General features: G+C 35.7%; 1 protein-coding gene across 1 annotated transcript in view; it reads left to right on the plus strand.

Annotated features, from left to right (window-relative positions):
* Window positions 1-20,367, plus strand: part of LOC117104026 (lipoyltransferase 1, mitochondrial-like) — a 25,012-nt gene extending 4,645 nt beyond the window's left edge. Inside the window, exons 2-10 of the mRNA XM_033244710.1 lie at window positions 11,551-11,759; window positions 12,944-13,002; window positions 14,450-14,624; window positions 14,976-15,134; window positions 15,837-15,944; window positions 17,122-17,268; window positions 17,648-17,716; window positions 19,071-19,242; window positions 19,969-20,367. Of these exons, the coding sequence (XP_033100601.1) occupies window positions 11,583-11,759; window positions 12,944-13,002; window positions 14,450-14,624; window positions 14,976-15,134; window positions 15,837-15,944; window positions 17,122-17,268; window positions 17,648-17,716; window positions 19,071-19,242; window positions 19,969-20,099 (1,197 nt within the window). The 5' untranslated portion in view covers window positions 11,551-11,582 and the 3' untranslated portion in view covers window positions 20,100-20,367. The remainder of the gene's footprint in view (window positions 1-11,550; window positions 11,760-12,943; window positions 13,003-14,449; window positions 14,625-14,975; window positions 15,135-15,836; window positions 15,945-17,121; window positions 17,269-17,647; window positions 17,717-19,070; window positions 19,243-19,968) is intronic.
* The last annotated feature ends 109 nt before the right edge of the window (window positions 20,368-20,476 follow it).

Consider the following 20,476-nt stretch of genomic DNA (forward strand, 5'->3'; position numbering starts at 1 on the left):
CAGAATTCGTAAACTAAGCCGATTTTGGAGCCTCAACCCACGGTCTAATTGATTGATTGAATGTATCACTGAATTTTCAAACATATCTCTTCATTCTAAAGACCAAAATAGAACTAATCCCCTTGACAACGTATCAGGAGGAAAAAAGGATATTCAAGGTGTGTATGAAAACTTTGACATACTGTCGCCTGACGAAAAACCAACCCAAGCCAAAGAGGAACAGTTGGAGAGTGTATCTCTGCCAAGTAAATAATTGCCAGAATATGACGGTGAAATACATTATAAAATCATCAGAAATGCTTCTAAAAGTGGTGGGTCATTGCTAGTAGATAATCCTGGCAACAGCTACAATAGAAAGCCAGAAAAAGATGTAATTCTTCTACAGTAACACGGACACGTAGTGTCCATCGAAAAGGTCAATGTCGTCACGCTAAAGTGGCGCAGATCGGTGAAAGTTTCAACCAAAGGCAACCTCACAATCATCCGACTGAACCAGGCAAAGACTCAAAATTAGAGTAACTACAAATGTTAATTGACCAAGGCAGATGAAAATAAATTCATTCCAGCTTCAGAAATCGTCGATACCGAACTGGATCACATTGTTTCGAATGATGACGTCTTTCCTGCCACCTTGCCAGAGCGTTCATATTTAGTTCGGCAGGTGTCTGGTATGTGGAGTGCTTTTAAAGATGTATTTCCCGGCATTTCCATGCATGGTTGTGTGTTTCATTGGACTCAGGCTGTGTATAGGCATGTCATAGACAATGATCTCAAATGGGCATACACTAAACTCACCTGCAGTGCACACTTATATTAGAGAGCTCATGGCACTACCGCTCTCGCCATCTGAATATATTACCACCACCTTTCAGGAGATCGCCGGTAAAGCAACTTCTCCACTTGTCCCTCTAGTTAGATACATGGAGAAGACATGGTTATATAATGACCTGTGGCCAGTTGCGTCTTGGAACGTATTTGGTATGGCAACAAGAACAACGACATAGAGGGCTGGCATAACCGAATTAATACCTGAGGAAGCCTTAATTCCAACCTCTATATTCTAATCGATCTGCTTCATAAGGAGGCAAAGCTGGTCAATTTACAGGTTAAATTGGTAAGTCTGGAAAGATTAACAAGACGTCAGCGAAAATCATCTAGGCAAAGACAGCGAACGTATAACTTATGGGACAGATACGATCGCAAAGACATCACAACTGGTCACTTGTTGAGGGCTTGTAGTAAACTTAACAAGCCAAAAACAGAAAAAACATAACCTGCCATGTATACAAAAATGTAAATATAAAATATAGTCACACGTACAGCATAGTAAATTCCAATCGACCAATTCCTTTTCATAATTGTCACAAGTTCGGCACGCTTAGCGACATTTGATTAAAGACTCTACAAATGCAGTCAAAATTACATTGGCAACGCCTCTTTTTGTACAAATGATTTGTATTTTTAATAAAGAAAATAATTTAATAAGTCAAAAGATAATTTTTATGAAGCCGAAAATATCTCATAAAAACTTGCATTCATATGTAGAGACAAGCATTACATATATACATATATATACATTACATATATATATATATATATATATATATATATATATATATTACGGTTATTCATCTCAATTTTTTGTGAAACAGTGCTCAATCCCACTGAAAAATCCGTTGTTGCACACTAAAATAATACAGACTTCGCTTGACTTGTAAAACTTTGATAGCAAACTTTAATTCTTGTATCTGTATAAATGGATTTAAAGGGAAAACTATTGATTAGTTTTCTCAGATGATACAGGTATATGAAGATTATGACTCGGCAACAACATGTGATAGAATGACAGTGTTCTCAATATGATGATACGTTTAAACATATCGTAATCGAATCAAAACAAATTATTAAAGCAACATAATTAAAGTATCAAATATGATAAATCGGACACGTTAAAAAATGTTAATGTTAAAATACTAAAACGTGTTGAGTACTTGAACAGTTAATACAGGGTATCTTGCGATATGTTCTAAATCAATGATCAACTGTATTAAATAATAATAAACCTATCGTGCATAAAGCTTAAATATACAGACTAATTAATCACTTATCTTAGTGCAACGCAAGTACACTACAATACAATAACCCTCTGTTCTGACAGTTGTTAATCATTTGCCAAGATAATGCTTGTGAAAGTTTCAACATTAGCTGTACCATTAAACGTCAAGGTAAATATGACCTATATCTAAATTCTAATAAGAAACATGTTCTACAATATTTAACATTGAAAATGATAATAATAACGAATGTATTAAAGCTTTTTATCAACATTAAGCTTATAATAAATCCAGTTTTAAGGAACACGAAATAATAGCTTTAAGGTCAGCGAATGCTTCACTAAACAAACAGGCATAATCATGTGTATAACATGATATAATGCCTGAGATTAGTTTCCTTTAATCAATTAACTAATTCCATGGTTTTTAATTGTATGTGAATACAATTAAACAAGTTAACAATTTAGTATCAAAAGAAATATAAAACTCCTATTTAGAGTCGTTTACTCCTAATCATATCAGTATAAAACCAAAAACATCACTGTGAAGCACCGATTATACATTCACATGACAGTAACATTATTGCCATTATATTGTCATTATTCATGTTAAAATACATTAAACGACCATAAAGAAATCATGATTAAATGGACTAAGTTAAATCATGGAGGGAAGGTTAAATCTAAATATAAAATCTGTGGTTACTGTACTCTAGATAGTCCAGCATTCCAGAGACAGCACCCATGAAGTTAAAACATAAAAATATATGAAAAATGGTGTCTTAAGATGTAAAACATTGGATAAAGGGTTACGACATACCTGTATAAATGGATTTAAATTAGTTTTCTCAGATGATAATGAAGATTATGACTCCGCAACAACATGTGATAGAATGACAGTGTTGCTACTGGTGATGGGACAGGAAGTGTCAGATGAGGGGTGGGGAAGAAAGAGGGCGGTGTGTAACAACTATAAGACTATTTTTCAACTCTAATAGGGTGCCCCCATCTCATTGCGATTTGTATCCATACACATCCATAAAACACACACCCACCCACCACACACAACAATATTATATATATATATATATATATATATAATATCGTTGTGTGTGGTGGGTGGGTGTGTGTTTTATGGATGTGTATGGATACAAAGTGAACAGATACAAGAGTTCATTTTTTAAGCATGTAATGCTTTAGTGTTAGTAGTTTTGGTCTATTTCCTAACTAGAGTTTTAACAACATTATTTTTTTTAATTATCAGACTACAAGTTTTTAAATGGTACTTTTCAGGTATATATTGAGTAAAAACATTTTCAAAAACAACTTTATTGTATGGCACTTAGCAAGAATAAATTGTGGTGACTATTTCTCCATTTTATTGCTATAACCATTCTCACCGTCCCAAAATGTCTTGAAGAGGTCAAATAATATAGCGTTCGTTATTTTGTTTGGAATGAGTCTATTGTAGGCATGTATGATATGTGGCACATGTGCTGGGAAAAAAATATACACACACAAATACATAAATATATTTCATATTTGTCTACAAATAATTATACATTGCAATTAAAATAAATCATAATGATATACAATACCGTATATTTCATGATACGGAGATAGATAAACAAACATTTCATATTTTAATTATGATTTATTAACTTAAAACAATAGACCGAAAGTTACCTCACCGCTTAATGTTCTTGAGTTTGTTCTTGTTAATTATGTTTGCCTTTACATGATGCGATGTTAATGATAGTTGTCTTCCTGAACGAATACAAAGTAATGCTATACTGTAAGTAAGAGTTCATGATTTAGAACCAGGCTTTTGAGGAAACGTTTTTTGGTACCAACAATTTTGTCAAATAAAAATCAGTTGTACCGGTGAAACATACCAAAAAAGCTTTCTCCTAAGCCTGTCTTTAAGCATGTTTGGCATTAGTGTAAGTAGTTTTGATCTATTTCCTAACTTAAGTTTAAGGAAAAACATTTCTGTTTTAACTCATCAGACTACAGTACTGTTTGTCGTGTAATCAATGGTACTTTTCAGGTGTTTAGTGAGTTTAAACATTTTCAAGAACTTGGCACAAATTAACCGCAGTGAATATTTCTTTGTTTTGTTGCTATAACCAGTAGGCCTATACTGTAGGCTATGGTATTTTTAATTTGGCCAATGAAAAAACAGTTTATATAATTATATTTTGAATATGTGAAATCGTTGTAGTTATAGCAAATGTATTGTTTAATTAAAGCATCAATTTATTTGAGCGAGGAATTCAGTGTCAAGGTACTTATAGTGTGGTCTACTTTATATTACAGTATTTTATATCATTTAATATACTATTAATATAATAGGTGTCTCATCAGCTCATTTATACTATAACCGGTCACTATAGAATGATGTGGTTTCTGGTTAGCCCTGTCAGCAACTGTACTCAAAATCTATGATGATTAGCATTTTTGTCATACCATGATTTTAAAGTAAAACAAAAATACAGACATAAGCCCCAACAGTTGAAAAAAATAACACTAAATAGAGTAATAGTAATATTTAATAGTGATATATAAAGTATCAAACAATATTTATAGTAATACTGTCATATAAATAACATTTAAAAATCAAATGGACGTGAGAGAGAAATGACGCTATCTAAGACCCCTTTGATAAATTAAATGTAAAGTTCTAAGAATTGCACTATAGAACAACCTGCCTTTAAAAATGTCGACAAATTGTTGGTCTATGTTGTATTCGATCGTCAACTTCCCTGTAGATTAAAGCAGTGGCCCCCATCCCCCCAAAAAATTACTAGCTCTCCCTGGTCGCCCCACCCCCAAAACAATCATGGTCAAGTAGTTAAAAATCAAATTATTTTATGAATTAGCACCTGATCGAGCCCCTCCCACTTCACCTCTGCGCCCCCCACCCCCTTAATAGTGATATATAAAGTATCAAACAATATTTATAGTAATACTGTCATATAAATAACATTTAAAAATCAAATGGACGTGAGAGAGAAATGACGCTATCTAAGACCCCTTTGATAAAGTAAATGTAAAGTTCTAAGAATTGCACTATAGAACAACCTGCCTTTAAAAATGTCGACAAATTGTTGGTCTATGTTGTATTCGATCGTCAACTTCCCTGCAGATTAAAGCAGTGGCCCCCATCCCCCCAAAAAATTACTAGCTCTCCCTGGTCGCCCCACCCCCAAAACAATCATGGTCAAGTAGTTAAAAATCAAATTATTTTATGAATTAGCACCTGATCGAGCCCCTCCCACTTCACCTCTGCGCCCCCCACCCCCTCAGCACCAACATTTCAAGACCCCTAGATACGCCGTTGGGTTGAAGGCCAAGTCTTTTATGCATGTGATGGTTAATTTGTGTTGAACCTAACTATTTTTAAATGCTAAATAATATGAAAAATGGTGACATATTTTGTTACTATAGTTACAATAATTGCTTAGTTACTGGTTGGTTTAATAGTCGGTTTAGTTTCCCAGCCTCCAGATCACCTCTAGATGGCCACAAATTGCATGCACTTGCAGACTTTAACTGAATTGTGACATATTAATTTGAGCTTGAAAATTTATTAGATTGATTGATTTTTAATTTTATTTTTTTCTCCGTTTTTTTTTTAATGATTTCCAAGATTTTTGTGGGGACCCATGCTGACTAGCACCACGAATTCTATTTTATAGGCCTACAAGTCTTGTTTAATAGGCCTATTATTATATTAGCCTTGGTTTATCAAAATCAACTGTAAAATTGAGGAAATGTAGTAGCATGACAAAAAAAAAGTTGCACACCAGGTTCTAACCTACCATAGAAATTTTCCGATCACAAAAATCCACTCATGTAGACCTACTCGGTATTTAAAAACAATGCCGGCGCCAGAAACTCCCGACAAGGAGCCCAATACCCCCACCCCCCCTAAAAATGGCCCGGACATTTACCTCAGCCTCACCATGTTTGGGCTGAAGTGAGCAAATTTTTAAACACGAGATACCTATAGTTATACTTTCAGACTATAAAAATATGTTTTTAAAGCAGTTTCTTTAAAACAAGGACATGGTCCTAAGCCTGGTCTCCCTTCGACGGTGTTGCCACCAATGTTATCGCATCATATCAACTCCCCACACCCTCCCACCCACTTTAATCCTTTGTTCATCTATTTTAATTCAACTTTATTTAACGATTATGACCCTAAAAGTAGTGCTGACTTAAAGGAGCCTCAACAATATGCAGCATGAAGAGGAACGTTCAATAAACTCAACAAGATTAAATCAGTACCTCCTCCAGATAGGCCAGGAGAATGATTGACTTTTTTAGCAATATTGGTGGTCAGACCAAAATATTTGGGGGTCGCCAGGGGTTTAATACCAGGGTTCTAAAAAAAAAACAGTCGGAACAAAACTGTAATATTCTTTTCCACTTTCTAGCAGATAAGTACAGTAATAATCAGGGACGTATCCAGGGGGAGCTGTAGGAGCCGCGGGCCCCCCCCCCCCCCCCCCCCCCCCTTTTGTAAACAGTGTTAGAATTTTAAATCTTGTTCTTGCTAACAAATACAAATTTTTTCCTGCGATCACTCAAATAAATACTTCTAAAATTTGTAAATGTGCATCAGCACACGTTATACACATAGTCAGAGTTGATTTAAATGCTGTAAAATTTCTAATTGACTCATTCTACTAATAGGTTTGTGACCAATACTTTGATAGGAACCCACCATAAACTTCTATCAATGAAAGTCATCCGCTAACCTGATAGTAACCCAGTGGAATATTTGTTAGATTAATAATTTTGTCAATATACACGATAATGCAAAAATTAAAATGTTCGGGTTTATAACGGCAACCACTCAAGGGCGGATTTATGAAACTTAAATTCGTCCTAAATTCATAAATCCCAGGCCACGTTTTTTACAGAATGTGATATTGTATGGTTCAGTTTGGTTTTTACCCTTTTGCAAGCATTGAAGTTTTGTTTAATAATAATAATAACAACAATAACAATAATAATATGTCATTCTTATATAGCGCTTAATGCCTTAACAAAGCCTCTAAGCGCTTCACATTACTACCCCGGTCATTGGATCAAACACATATGGAACACATTGAACACCAAATTAAATTATTAAATGAAATTATATTATTATTCCATAATATTGCAGCTAGTAATCAGCGCAGTTGTGTTGGAACCTACCAGGTACCCACTTATACTCCTAGGTGGAGAGAGGCAACCGTAGATAAAGTGCCTTGCCCAAGGCGATTTGCACAGCGAAAATTTCGAACCTCCGACCTCGAGGTTAGGAGTCCAAGCCACAACCGATGCGCCAACCGCTTCTACTAATCTACTACTATAGCTAGAAGTAGTAATAATAATGATGATGGTTGATTATGATAATACATAATATTAATAAAATTAATAATTGTGCTAAAGGCAAAAAAGAAATTTGTGGATCATAATAATTATAGTAGTTAAAGCTTAGTATCAGGCCTAATTGTCCTGGATATTAATTAGATCTCTATGGTTGTCGAAAATCCCTGATAATATGATCATGTTATATGGCATATAAATGGTGATGTGATGATGATGATGAATTTTACTATAAAAGTGTCACTTCCGGTCATCTAGAGGTAGGCCTATTATTCCTCAACTTTTCTCACCCTAGCCACAACCATGGTGGGGCTGAGGTTGTGAAATCATGGCTTTGAATTTATGTACAGTAGCCTACGTGCATCAAAGACAAATATATTTAATCTTTATTTTCCCGGCATATCACACATTAGTAAGATCTCTATGGTTGCCGAAAATCCCTGATAAAATATCATGAGAAATTTGCTGGCACTTTTTTTTTTTTTAGGCTTATATATAATGGTGATGTGATGCTGAAGAATTACTATAAAGTGTTATTTCTGGCCATCCAGAGGTACAATTTCCTCAAATTTTCGCACCTCAGCCCAACCATCATGGTTGGTCTGAGGTGGGTGTGGACTCACAAAATGTCTCCCCATCCCCACCTTTCAAAGCAGTATGCGCCCTTCCTTGGTTGAGTATGACATTAAACATGGAGTCATTTTATTGTTAGGCTTAGGCCTACTAATATTATTTATGATGTGTCTATTGCAATTTTCACTTTATCCTCTCAAAACTGCATCCTTAAACGTTCAGAGGGCCCTACCTCAGAGGGGGCTTAGCTCCCCCTGGACTTCACCGGGGTCATCGCCCCCCAGCCGTAGCTCGGTACTTCGTTCCGTGCATAACGGCTCCCCCTTTTAAAAATCCTGGCACAAATAAATTTGAATCCGAAGTGAGCAACAAACTATCAAATTGTTAGCTTCAAATAAGAAATTTTGAAGTAATTCCGGGAGATTTGTACATTAACTCGTAGAGCCCGTTGTTCGCAAAAGTGGATCTTTTTCCGCTCGAAAAGGCATCCGCTTGAAGCAAAATCCGCTTGAATTCGTTCGAAATAGCATTCGCTCGAATTTGTATCCGCTCGAATTTATTTGTATCCGCTCGAATTGATATATTGATGAAAGTAGAAATAGCAACAGCACCTGATCAGACACCGCCAAAATAGTCTATGCTAAGGCTAGGCCTACTCTAGCTGCCTAGGCTAGGCTAGATAGAGCCAGAGGCATAGCCAGTTCTTCCTATCAGTAGGATAGGATAGGCCCGCCTAGGTAGGCCTATATAAATTATTAACTAGGAGGCCGCATAAATAGGCCTACTAGATGCCTGCCTAGGCACGCAAACAACTACCTGTTTATTTTAGAAGCTAAAAATTGTCATTAAACTTTTTTAGCTAAAATCGATTAAAATCCCTGCCCTAATTAGTAATGATAAAAAGTACCACTATAACGCGCACGTGGAATCTCGAACAGGAGAACGACCTTTTTTCTTTCTTCCGCCCTGGCCCCCAACGAACTTTTGCGTCAATAGAGGGAGACATTTAATAAAACTTATATGGCTTATTCGACTGGTTCATTTCGTTGAGTACGAATTTTCGTTGAGTATTATTTTCATTCGACGGTTTTGTAAAATAGACTTCGTTGACAACGAAAATTAACCTAACCAGAATGCGTTAATCAGCGTTAACTTGTGCATTGGACCAAAACAAATATGGCCGATTGGTCAGTTTAGCAACAAAATTTGCGTTAATATACTTTAGATGAATAAAAAGTATAGCCGCGTTATTCTGTACAGTATAGAAAGTATAAAGTAAGAAACAGCAGCACTTTTGAGATAACAATATATAATTTATTCTCTAGCTTTCGTCCACACAGTGGACTTCATCAGGAGACTGTACAAATGGGATAAGAAACAACTATAATATACAACTGAAATAATGGGGGCGGTCCTAAAATAACAAAGAATGGTGTACAAAGCAAGTACAAGTCTGCCGAAATAAGCAATCTAAATAAACAGTATTAAAAGAACAAAAGATCAATGATAAGAAACTGTGGGAAATAGCATACAAAATATGTCTATATCAAAGTCAATGATAAAAACAGTAAATAGGCAGTAAATACAGTAAGGTAACTATGAGACAAAAATATAGGTAATAATAAGGCAGCTATAGAAAAATAAAAATATACATACAATGATGAGAAATAATTATTGACGGTAATGTGCGAGGAATCCTCGATCAATGTTAAGGCCTAGTTCTATACAGTCTAATTGTGTAATTATTTTCTGTTCAGCTTTTCTCGTTCTAAACTATTTTTGAAAAATTCTTTCTTAACTACTTGCACTTTCATATTCTTAATTGAGTGGCCAGAAGATGCAAAATGATTAGCTACAGGTTTTTGGGTGAGTTTGTGTTTGATGTCATGTTTATGACCATTAATCCGTTGTCTTAGTGTTTGTCCAGTTTGTCCGATGTAGAGAGCATTAGGGCAAATATTGCACGATATAGCATATATAAGGTTGGATGACATGCAGTTATAAGTGCCTTTTATGTTGAAATGATTATTGTTAGGTCCTTTGACAATGTTACTTGATTTGATATGTGGACAAAGTTTGCATGTCCTAGTATTGCAAGAGAATGTGCCATTGTCGCTGTTAGTGGGAAGTTTACTTTTAACTAAATGTTGTTTCAGATTAGGGGGCTGTTTAAAGGCAATGAAAGGTTTGTCCTTAAAAATATCATTGAGGGCTTCATCATGTAGGACGGATTGTAGATCATCTATGATGCGCTTGATGATGCGCTTGATGATTATAATCATTTAACAGAACTAGCTAACCCGAGATAGGCCTTGATCTACTATATATGCATTCAAAAAAAGCAAACATGATTATAGAGACTGTTTCATTATTATTATTGTTGTTGTTGTTTTTATAATAATAATAATTATTATTATTATTATTATTATTATTATTATCATTATTATTATTATTAATAATAGGCCTATTATTATTATTATTATTATTATTTATTTACTTTAGTTATATTATTTATTTATTTTACATATTACTTGCTTCTTACTTGCTTACCTACTTACTTACTTACTTACTTACTTACATACTTACTTACTTACTTACTTACTTACATAATTACTTACTTACTTACTTATTTTTTTTAATTATCTTTTTAATATTATATACCTGTAGGCCAATACCAATTTCCCTTTATTATAACCGAACTTTTAGCGGATTTTAATTTTCGAGGATCGAGAGTATAATTTTTTTTTTTTTAATAGCTCTATGAATTTTCTTCATCACGAATTGACGAAGAGGGCGGTTTGCATTGTTGTGATTTTTTGCGGTATTTATAAAACTTTTAGTATCTTTAAACTTAACCTACTGTAGGCCCTAGGCTTCCCAGTTTTTTTTATGTTATTAAAAGTAATCCTTGTAACTGAAGTCAGAGTAGGTATAGGCCTAGCCTAGTGGTTGTGATTGCATGTTTCAGCCTGTAAATACCCTGACCACCGACCTAGACCTAGGCCTAGGCCTAGCTAGGTTATAGGCCTAGTAGGCCTAGTAGTAGTACTAGGCATAGCCTAGGCCCTAGGCCCCTTTAGAATTACTACTTCTAGGGTCTAGGCTAGGCTATTCGAAAGGATCTAGCCTGGGCCTGCTATGCTAGCCCGAGGCCTACAGCCCTACTGTGTATTAAACACAGCCTAACTCGGGGGTCCTAAGTTGGAAAAAAATCTCATCCGGCAGATTTGGTTAAATTAGTTTTGTTAACGTTAATTTTATTTTGCTGCACATGGGGATACCCATCGGCACTGATTCCTGTGAGAGAATTGAATGAAGTAGTAAAATTTTAATGTATGCAGATATTATGAATTTGTGATCGGAGATTTTCGCTTGCGTGAGTGCGGCCCCCCCCCCCCCCCCCCCTTACCTTCCTGGATACTTTGAATTCCTGCTGATACCATTCTCCCTTTGCTATTAGCATACCAACGTGTACCAACACCACAATAGCTTAACAACAAAAATATTAATTTAAAATTCAGAGGAATTATCTAAATTTTCAGGTTATATTACGGTACTTCAAACAGACTTGAGAATGGTCCAACATGTTACGTTGTGGAAGCAGGCTTCACAAGTTAATGGTTTGTTCCAGCTATTTCATAGTTTGAAAAAAGACTGCATTTTGAATCAACTTAAACAAAATTTGCTATCACCGCCAAACTGCACATTTACAAACATCAGAAATGTACATAGACAGTCAAAGATTCCTCAGGTAATTCAGTTTCATATTTATGCTTTTTCATTGCATTAATTAAATGATTAAATTGCCACAAATTAATAATTTGTACTGTATAAATAAATTTGTCTTATTGTTTCAATTTCAAAAAGTGTAGTAAAATATTTATCAAAAGACAATAACTTGCCTTTGATTTTTTTACAGTGACATATCAGTGTGCAATTTCAAGTGCTCTTAACTACCAAGCCACAATATATGTAAAAGATACTTAATCAGTATTATAAGTCAATCGTGACGTCATCACTGTAACTTCCAATGTTATTTGCCTATTCCCCAGCGTCTACTAATTTTTCTATTAGTGGACACTTGGCTTGTTTTTTTTTAGGTTCGTGTGCAAAAAAATTTCCTCATTATTTTGTCACAGCGAATAAGTTGCGCACCGTGATAAAAATTGAATTGTATTGAAAATTACTTTCGTAAAACAAGCTTAATTAGAACCCGAAGAAAGTTACTGCAAATTAATTATTAAGTATGAATAATTAAGGAATTCATAGAATCAATGGACCCTCATAAACACTACAGACTGAACAATAGGAATATTCTAGACCTATTTTAAAGACTCAAGGAACAAATTTAGATGTAGGCCTACCGCCAGGCAGGAGGCCGCCCGAGCCGCCTCCAACTACTACAGGCCGTAGCCTAGCCTAATTATGAAATCATCGCATGGTTTTACCTGTCTGCATACACTGACCCAAAAGGACGTCAGTGACTGTATTCTCTCTCGAATGCTGAAATGTTTATTTCTTTGACGAAAGTCTATCAAAATAGCATTACGAACAAGTTCTTTCTAACACAATAGTTATTCATCGTATCCGTACTGTACTGCTGATGTGTAGTTAATTAAACCATTAAACGCGTACTGGAGCAAAAATCAGCATACGCACAGCTAAATGTAAATACGCACACGTATACTGATCATACCACTAGCAACCGATGACTGCTACAACAGTTGGTTATAAAAAACTAAAATTAAATGACGGCAATTGACTTATAAAGCAATTAGTAGAGCATGCATCGTACACTAAATGGAAAATTATTATACTTGGGTTAGATTTAATGCATTCAAAAAATTTTTCAAGCATTAAATCTAACCTTTGTATAATAATTTTCCTATAGTGTACTATGCGGAGCTCTGCTAATTACTTATTATTTCATTTCAGGGTCTGGTATATTTATCAAGATCAAATGACGTTTTTTCAAATCTAGCATTTGAAGACTGGTAAGTTCATTATTTAAGATTTTGAAAAGTGAAGTTTTGTCTTTGCAATCTTTAATACATTATTTGGAGTTTCAATGAACCTACATCGACTGTTAATCTTTTCAAGGATCGTAAATTGTATCACAAAGTTTCTCTAAATGTATGTTTTTATTATGTCTTTTTTTTTTTGTATTTCTTTTATACCTTGCAATTGACCTAGGTTTTGTACATGTATATTCCTTGTGAAAGGTACTATTGATAAGTTTTGAACTGATTGATAATTCATGAGTGTCTGATAAGGTAGTATTATCCTTTTTTACTAAAATTAGTTGATTTCCAACTTTTGGGGTTTATTTTTAATAGTTAAATGGGATTCCAAAATACTGGTTACTCCTACTTTCCGCATCACTTAAACATCAGTCTCTGGGGGACTATTCGGGCCGAGTATAGCCGGCCTGGTTGCCATAAAATCACTACATTTAATCGCCAACAGCGTTTGGTGACACTAATTGGTCTTTTGAATTAATCAGCATTTCTGATTGCATCAGATATCATATGACCCTCCACCCAAGGTACAATTTAATGTATACAAGTTTCTTCTGTACTTGCTGTCTGGATGCAGATTTATTTTAACTTAAAATCATTTAGATTTTAGAATGTCAAGCAATACATTGTCATTACAAATTACCCATTCAGCAGTGGAGGCCCAATTAGGCTAGCAATATTACTGTAGAGAAGTTGTGAGAAGATTAGCATGCACACAAACTCTTGGAAGCAGTGCTTCTAAACTAGTATTAATTTGCTATTCTCTTGACTCACAGCTAGGTGGTATTGAAAATATAATTTTATATTAAACGTAGACATTCCAACGAAGTGTAACAATCAACTTGAAAAATGAACAAGGTAAATTCATATATTGAAACAAATAATATATACATACTTGCGATGTTTCGATCTACTTTAGAACTTCACCAGCCACTGATGGGTGCTGGTGCTAGTTGTTTTGTGATGTTACTGAAAAGCTGCCCCCCCCCAGTAACCACTCTGATGGTCTGGAGAGCGGATGGTGTTACATAAGACCTAGTAATGCCTCACAAAACAACTTGCACCAGCACCCGACATTGCCTGATGAAGTTATACTGGTAGTAGATCGAAACGTCGCAAGTACGTATATATATTATTGGTTTCAATATATGAGTTTACCTTCTTCACTATTTTGCACAATGAAATGTTTCTTTTGAGTTTTAACAGGAAGTTGTTATTATTAATATAAACAACTCCCTGGTTTTAGCTTGTGTATGTAGAGCTTACCTTGCCTAGCTTGACGATCCGCCACTGGTAATAATAATAATAATAATAATAATAATAATAATAATAATAAGACCACCAAATAATATTTTTTTTATTTTCATGTTAAAGAAAGGCTTTGTAAATCAATTTTGACCTATTCAACTTTCTATCTTTTTAGGGTACATGATAATTTGTGCCTTACACACACAAATATTCTGTTTCTATGGAGAAATAAACCATCTGTTGTGATTGGTCGACACCAGAATCCATGGAGTGAGTGCAATATTCAAAAATTAGTTGACAACGATATACAATTGGCAAGGCGACGGAGTGGTGGAGGCACTGTTTATCATGTAAGTGAAGCTGGTTCTATTCTTACTTAATGGGAGCTCTCTGGCCTTGGACTTCTCTGTCCATTTTTGCCAGGGGTTTGCTAGAGGTTCCCAGGTCCAAGTTCCCAGACAGGATCAACACTCTAAAACTAGTGGAGCTGAGGTAGTCTAATTTTAAGAATAGACACATTTACATGCATAAAAAATGGCATTTACAGATTGTAAGATTGCTTTTTTATAGCAGTGTTTCCCAAGGAAATGATTAGTTCCTTCCATGAACGGGAGTCCTTCCTCCTCTTCCTAAATTGATACTTTTCTTAATATCAACATTCAATTGTTAAATTCAAACATTAAAATACTTTTTCCTGTCAGGACCTTGGAAACTTAAATTGTACGTTCTTTACTGATAGAAGTCAATATAATCGTCGACATAACTTGGAGCTGATGGTGGCGGCGCTTAGAGCAAGATGGCCGAGCATCCAGGTTTCAATTTCTAATCGAGATGATTTGCTGCTTGATAACTTTTACAAAATATCCTTCATTTGGTTATGTGCTAAGAGAATATATGCTTTAAAATGACATGCATGCTAGCACTATTAGCTCAGCCCGCCCTCAATAAACTAACGTTACGTTATCTCACTATATTAATTGGATTAACACATTATCAAGGATAAGTACTGAGTGTTTGTACTGGTGTACTTGGATTCAGTTATAGGTAAACAGATTAGTTGCCTTTTTTATGAGGTTTTAATTGTACTTTACCGCCGAAAGTGCGGTATTCTAACGTTAGTTTAAGGAGGGCTGGTCGGCCTAATGACTTTAATGACATATTGTAAAACTTTTTAAATATGTATTTAGTGAGACTCAAACTTTTGTACACACAACATATTTCTTCAGGTCAGGTGAGTGTACTGAATGCAGTAAATCTCAACAAATGGGCCTTGTCATTACAAAAACGAAACCATATGTCTATTGATGAATGAAATTCTAAACATAAATACTGTATCAATCCGGGCTCAAGTATGATGACAAAGAAAATTAAAGAAGGTGAAAGATGAAATGAGTGATTAATGCATTTTAATGATGAACTATTGTAGGAAGGATGAACAAAGGCTTTTTGAACCAATGTATAGGTTATAGATACAACAATTTACTATTACAGTGGCAAAAGAGGACAGTGTTTGTAACTGAATAAATAATTTCTATTGTGCAGTAAACTTTAACACTGATAACATCTCAGGAACTTCTGCCAAACTTGGTCATTCCGTAGCATATCATCATTTTACACTGATGATGTCTGTTAATCTACAAAGACTCAGGGAAGCCTTGCATGTAGACATGGTGAGTCTAATAGTATTTCCTGCTCTTTTATTTAAAATATTAATTATTGTACATTATTAATTAATTCTTCTTGTATGCTGCCACCTTCAATAAGCTTAAGATTTTTTAATCTAAATTGTAATTGGTAGATATGCATGATTTAACATGGGTTACTGTACAAATAAGATATTGGTGGTCTTTTCTGATTTTATATGACATATGGGCTGAATACTATTGTTAGTAAAGCAGCTTCCCTCGGCTAAACTGGTGGTAGTCACTGTGGGTGCGATGAACCGTGGACTTTTCCCATCGGTTCAATTCCCATCGCTACTCTCTGTATTTTAGCTGGAGGGCAGAAATGCAAGTTACGATAGCGCACAGTCCTTCCGACGTAAGCTGTTGGTCCTGTGTACATTATATGGCTCATGTGGACGTTAAAGAATGCAGTGGAAAAGAGGAGGGAATTGACCCCTAGTGTAATGGCTACTCACCACCAGAAGGACCCCACTGGAAATAAGTCTTCTTCAGACTTTAGTGGGTCATCCTTGGTGTCTACAGTGAATAAATCCAATCCAAATCCAATGCCTCAATGATCACTTCAGTTGAATACTATCTGTATGTAAATTATTGCTTGGATCAATCTTTTCAGAGTTTTTCACATGCTCTCATATCAAACTTGTCGATGGATCCTGTTAAATGTCACAGTCTTTCATCAGCAGCAGTTGCTTGCAATAATTCTGTACACCTGGGACATGCAATAAAGAGTGTTTGTTGTGTATGTGAGACAGAAGGCATCATAAAAATAGAGTGAAGAATGAAAAGAAAAAGTGTCTTGCTTTTCCATGAACCAGAACGCACTCAGTGTGTGGCATATTCTCAAATTAATTTGGTATCCTATTTTTGGATATGTTCCATGGTTACCAACTCTCTTTACTTAAACCGCTCGCTCAAAGTGCCTAATTGAAGGAAATAACTACAGCATGTACTGTTGTGCACCTACTACAGTATATAAATATTCTCATAGAAAATGTAAGCCTTTGTATTACTGTTACTGTATATACTCTATAACTAAACAAATATTTTTGTATTTTCTAAGGTTTTCTGCACACAAACATGTGCCTCGCATTTTGTGTTTGGACAGAAAATCACACTAATCATGATTGATTTTTGACTTAAAAAGTTGTTATAATCTTTGTAGATTGGTTTAGACAGCAAGGCAACAGAAAGCATTCGTTCATCTGTTCGTAATCTTTGTGATGTTGATTCTAGCGTTAACTATGACGATGTGATATCATCTCTTGCGAGGGAGTATTATTCCATCCATCAGCCACAAGAAGAACCAAAGGTACAAGCTTTGTCCACACTGTAATACGACGTCTTCATGCCAATATATGGGCGCATTACACAAACAATTGTCACATAAAATTTGGCAGCTTAATGGAAACAGTGGTGTAACTACATTGAACCTGGGCCTCCAACCTCCAGGAGCCCCGATCTGTAAGGGCCCCAACCCCTTATACAAGTACATGCCAGGATTCTATGTCTAGTTGTAAAAATCGTCGAACGCTAAATGGAAATTATATGGGGGAATTTCCCCCCTCCCCCAGAAAATGTTCTTGCCTCCCCCCAGTTTACCCCCAGAAGAGAAGAAAAACCAAAAAAAAATATATGTATTTTCTGCATATTAGTAGACTATCTTATTCTTATAATTATATTATTCATAGATATATACAGTGGACCCCACAGATGAAAAAACCTGGCCAGGTATTACAGATATGAAGGAAAAACTAAAGGTAAAATTGAGGTCAACATTCATTGGCAGGGAAAACTAACAGGAGGAACTAAGTAAAGGAAGCCAACAAACTAGAGAGGAACCAGTGTCACCAGGGGCGGATCCAGAGATGTCCAAAAGGGGAGACTGAAATTTCTGTGTTTTAGAACACAAAAATAACATTTGAGGCGTTCTGGGTTATCGTTTTTTCTTTTTTCTTTCTTTCTTTTTTTCTCCTTTTTTTTAACCTCTCAAAAGGGGGGCCGGGGCCGAGTCGCCCTCCCCCCCCCCCACAAATCCGCCCCTGGTCACTCTGTCATTCTCCAGCACGTCTAGACCACTGAATAATTATTTGCTGGAACATACTTGACTGAACCTTGTTTTTGACTATTCCATCCTATACTATGGGCTTTCAATTTTAAGTCATGTGGAACACTCTTTAGAGATTTTCAGTAATATTTATTTTGCTACACCTAAAATGATCAGACAAATTTAATACAGTACTCAATAATTTTATGTTAATTATATCTGTAAATATGGTGCCTGTGTCTGTACTTTGACTCTGAGACACAGTCACATTACCCCAGTAATTTCTACTCTCCTTGGCTTCCTGTCAACAATAGCATTATACTGGTACTGGTACGGGCATTTATAATGCACCTCTTCCTTGCGGTTATAAAGCGCAGTTCCTTTCCCTGGTCATTGGGTCCACATGCTAAGTGTTGCTGCTGGTAATCAGCGCAGGAGCAGGCAACCCCAACAGGTACCCATTTATACTCCTGGGTGGAGAGAAGCAATATGCAGATAAAGTGTCTTGCTCAAGGACACAAGCGAAATGCACATCAAGGGATTGAAACCCCGACCTCGAGGTTGGGAAACCAAACCATTCCCGCTGCGCCAAACCGCTTCTATTATGTTCAAAACATTTTTAAGCATTATGTTTAAAATACTTTTTAATTAACTTTCAAAGCAATCCATTTAGGCTTCCCCCATACCTTGCTGAACCTCTTCCTTGTCAACTTCGTTCCTCCTCCTAAAACCTCCTCTCATCATCATATAACCCAGCTAACAATAACGTTACAGTTTGGTGATAAAACGTTATTTTGTAGAACCACATTTACGGACTTATAACCTAATTTCATAACGTTGTGTGAACATTATTACATGACATACACCACAACGTTCACGAACGTTATAAGAATGTTTTGTGTTTGCTGGGTAATACCACCTTCTCTGGAACAATCTACCTCCTATCTCTGCATTTAAATCTTCTCTGAAAACTCATTTCTTTAACATCTAGCTCTAACGTACACTGCGCCTTTGATCCTTTCTTAGGAATTGATGCACTACTAAATTTGTATTATTATTATTATTAGATGTGGAAGTGGGTATTTGGCAAGTCACCTCGCTTCAGTGTTGAAAGAACACAAGGTGAATTGTCTGTTTTAATTCACACCTATCAAGGAAGGATTGAAGGAACTGTAGTGAGAGCACCCTCTGGAGTTCTTGATGTAAATGATGTAGAGGACCTTGCAGGTGCCATGAAAGGTAAGTGCATTACTTCAAGTCTGGAGGCATGTTGGCTATGCATTGACTTCCATCCAAGGATGAGAACTTGTATTTTGTTCTTGGACTTAACACTTTACTGCACTGTTATACAAGTTTAACTAATTAATTCCACCAGAAGTCGCATAGTAGAAAATTTCAGCTAAGCCTTAGTGTTTAAACCGTCCAGGTGGCATTTGCTCACAGGTACATGGTACTAATGGCTAAACTTGCCATAACCAGTATTTTACAGGAGTAAAACATATTACGAGTCAAATGGCCGAGCAGTTAAGGCGGGGGCGCCGTAACCTATAGCCATAGTATAATATTGTCGCTGGTTCGAGAATCACATTCACCATGGTTCTGGTGGTGGTCTTTTCAGATATGGACTATATACCATAGGCCTATTTAGGGTACAAAATTGTCCCATGTGCACTTTAAAGAACCCAGTGTATCTTCCAAAATAAGTAAGGGTTCTGGTCCATACAACCCCTGTTGCCCTGCTAAGATCCCTTGTAGTATGTATCAATGTAAACATAAACTACTCATGGTCAACGTCCAGGGTAACATTTCCTTGTGTAAGAGGGTTTGCTTAATTCTACAAATTGCAAATATTACATTTTATTTTTTTTTAAATATTAGTAATTACAAATTGGACCCCATCCAACTGTTTCTGTAGAAAATCTAAATTAGTTAATGTTTGGTTAATTTTATATTTTTCATTTGCAGGTGTTCGTTTTTGGTCAAGTGACATTGAGCAAAATTTGAAGTCCTTCTTAAAAAGTAATACTACAACAACCAAGAATCAGGAAACATTGCAAACCATTGCTCATCTCATACGTTCAAGTGCAAAGGGGTAGTGGTCAACTTTAATATCAAACTACTGAGATACAGTATACTGTACAGTTATGGCGGTAATGATGATTATCAGGTGTATAGTGTACATAAGCCTCTGTGCACACCGACAAATTTATGTAGACTGTGTGCCCATGTATGGGCATGATGAAGTCATATTACAACAAAATATGGGCGTATAACCTCGGTTTTACGTACGCCTCGTATCGACGATGACGTCATCAAAAACCCCAAAAATATTCAAAACAAACGGCCCTTTTTAGAGCAACCATAAGTAAAAAGACTATAACAATAAACTATAACAATAAACAAACCATAATGCAACATATTTTTATGAAACAGCAACACATGGTTTTATTCGTAGGCCTAGAGAGATTCCATC

Source organism: Anneissia japonica, unplaced genomic scaffold (assembly GCF_011630105.1).
Source record: "Anneissia japonica isolate Jap-2015-1 unplaced genomic scaffold, ASM1163010v1 scaffold483_len1788099_cov177, whole genome shotgun sequence".
NCBI lineage: Eukaryota > Metazoa > Echinodermata > Crinoidea > Comatulida > Comatulidae > Anneissia > Anneissia japonica.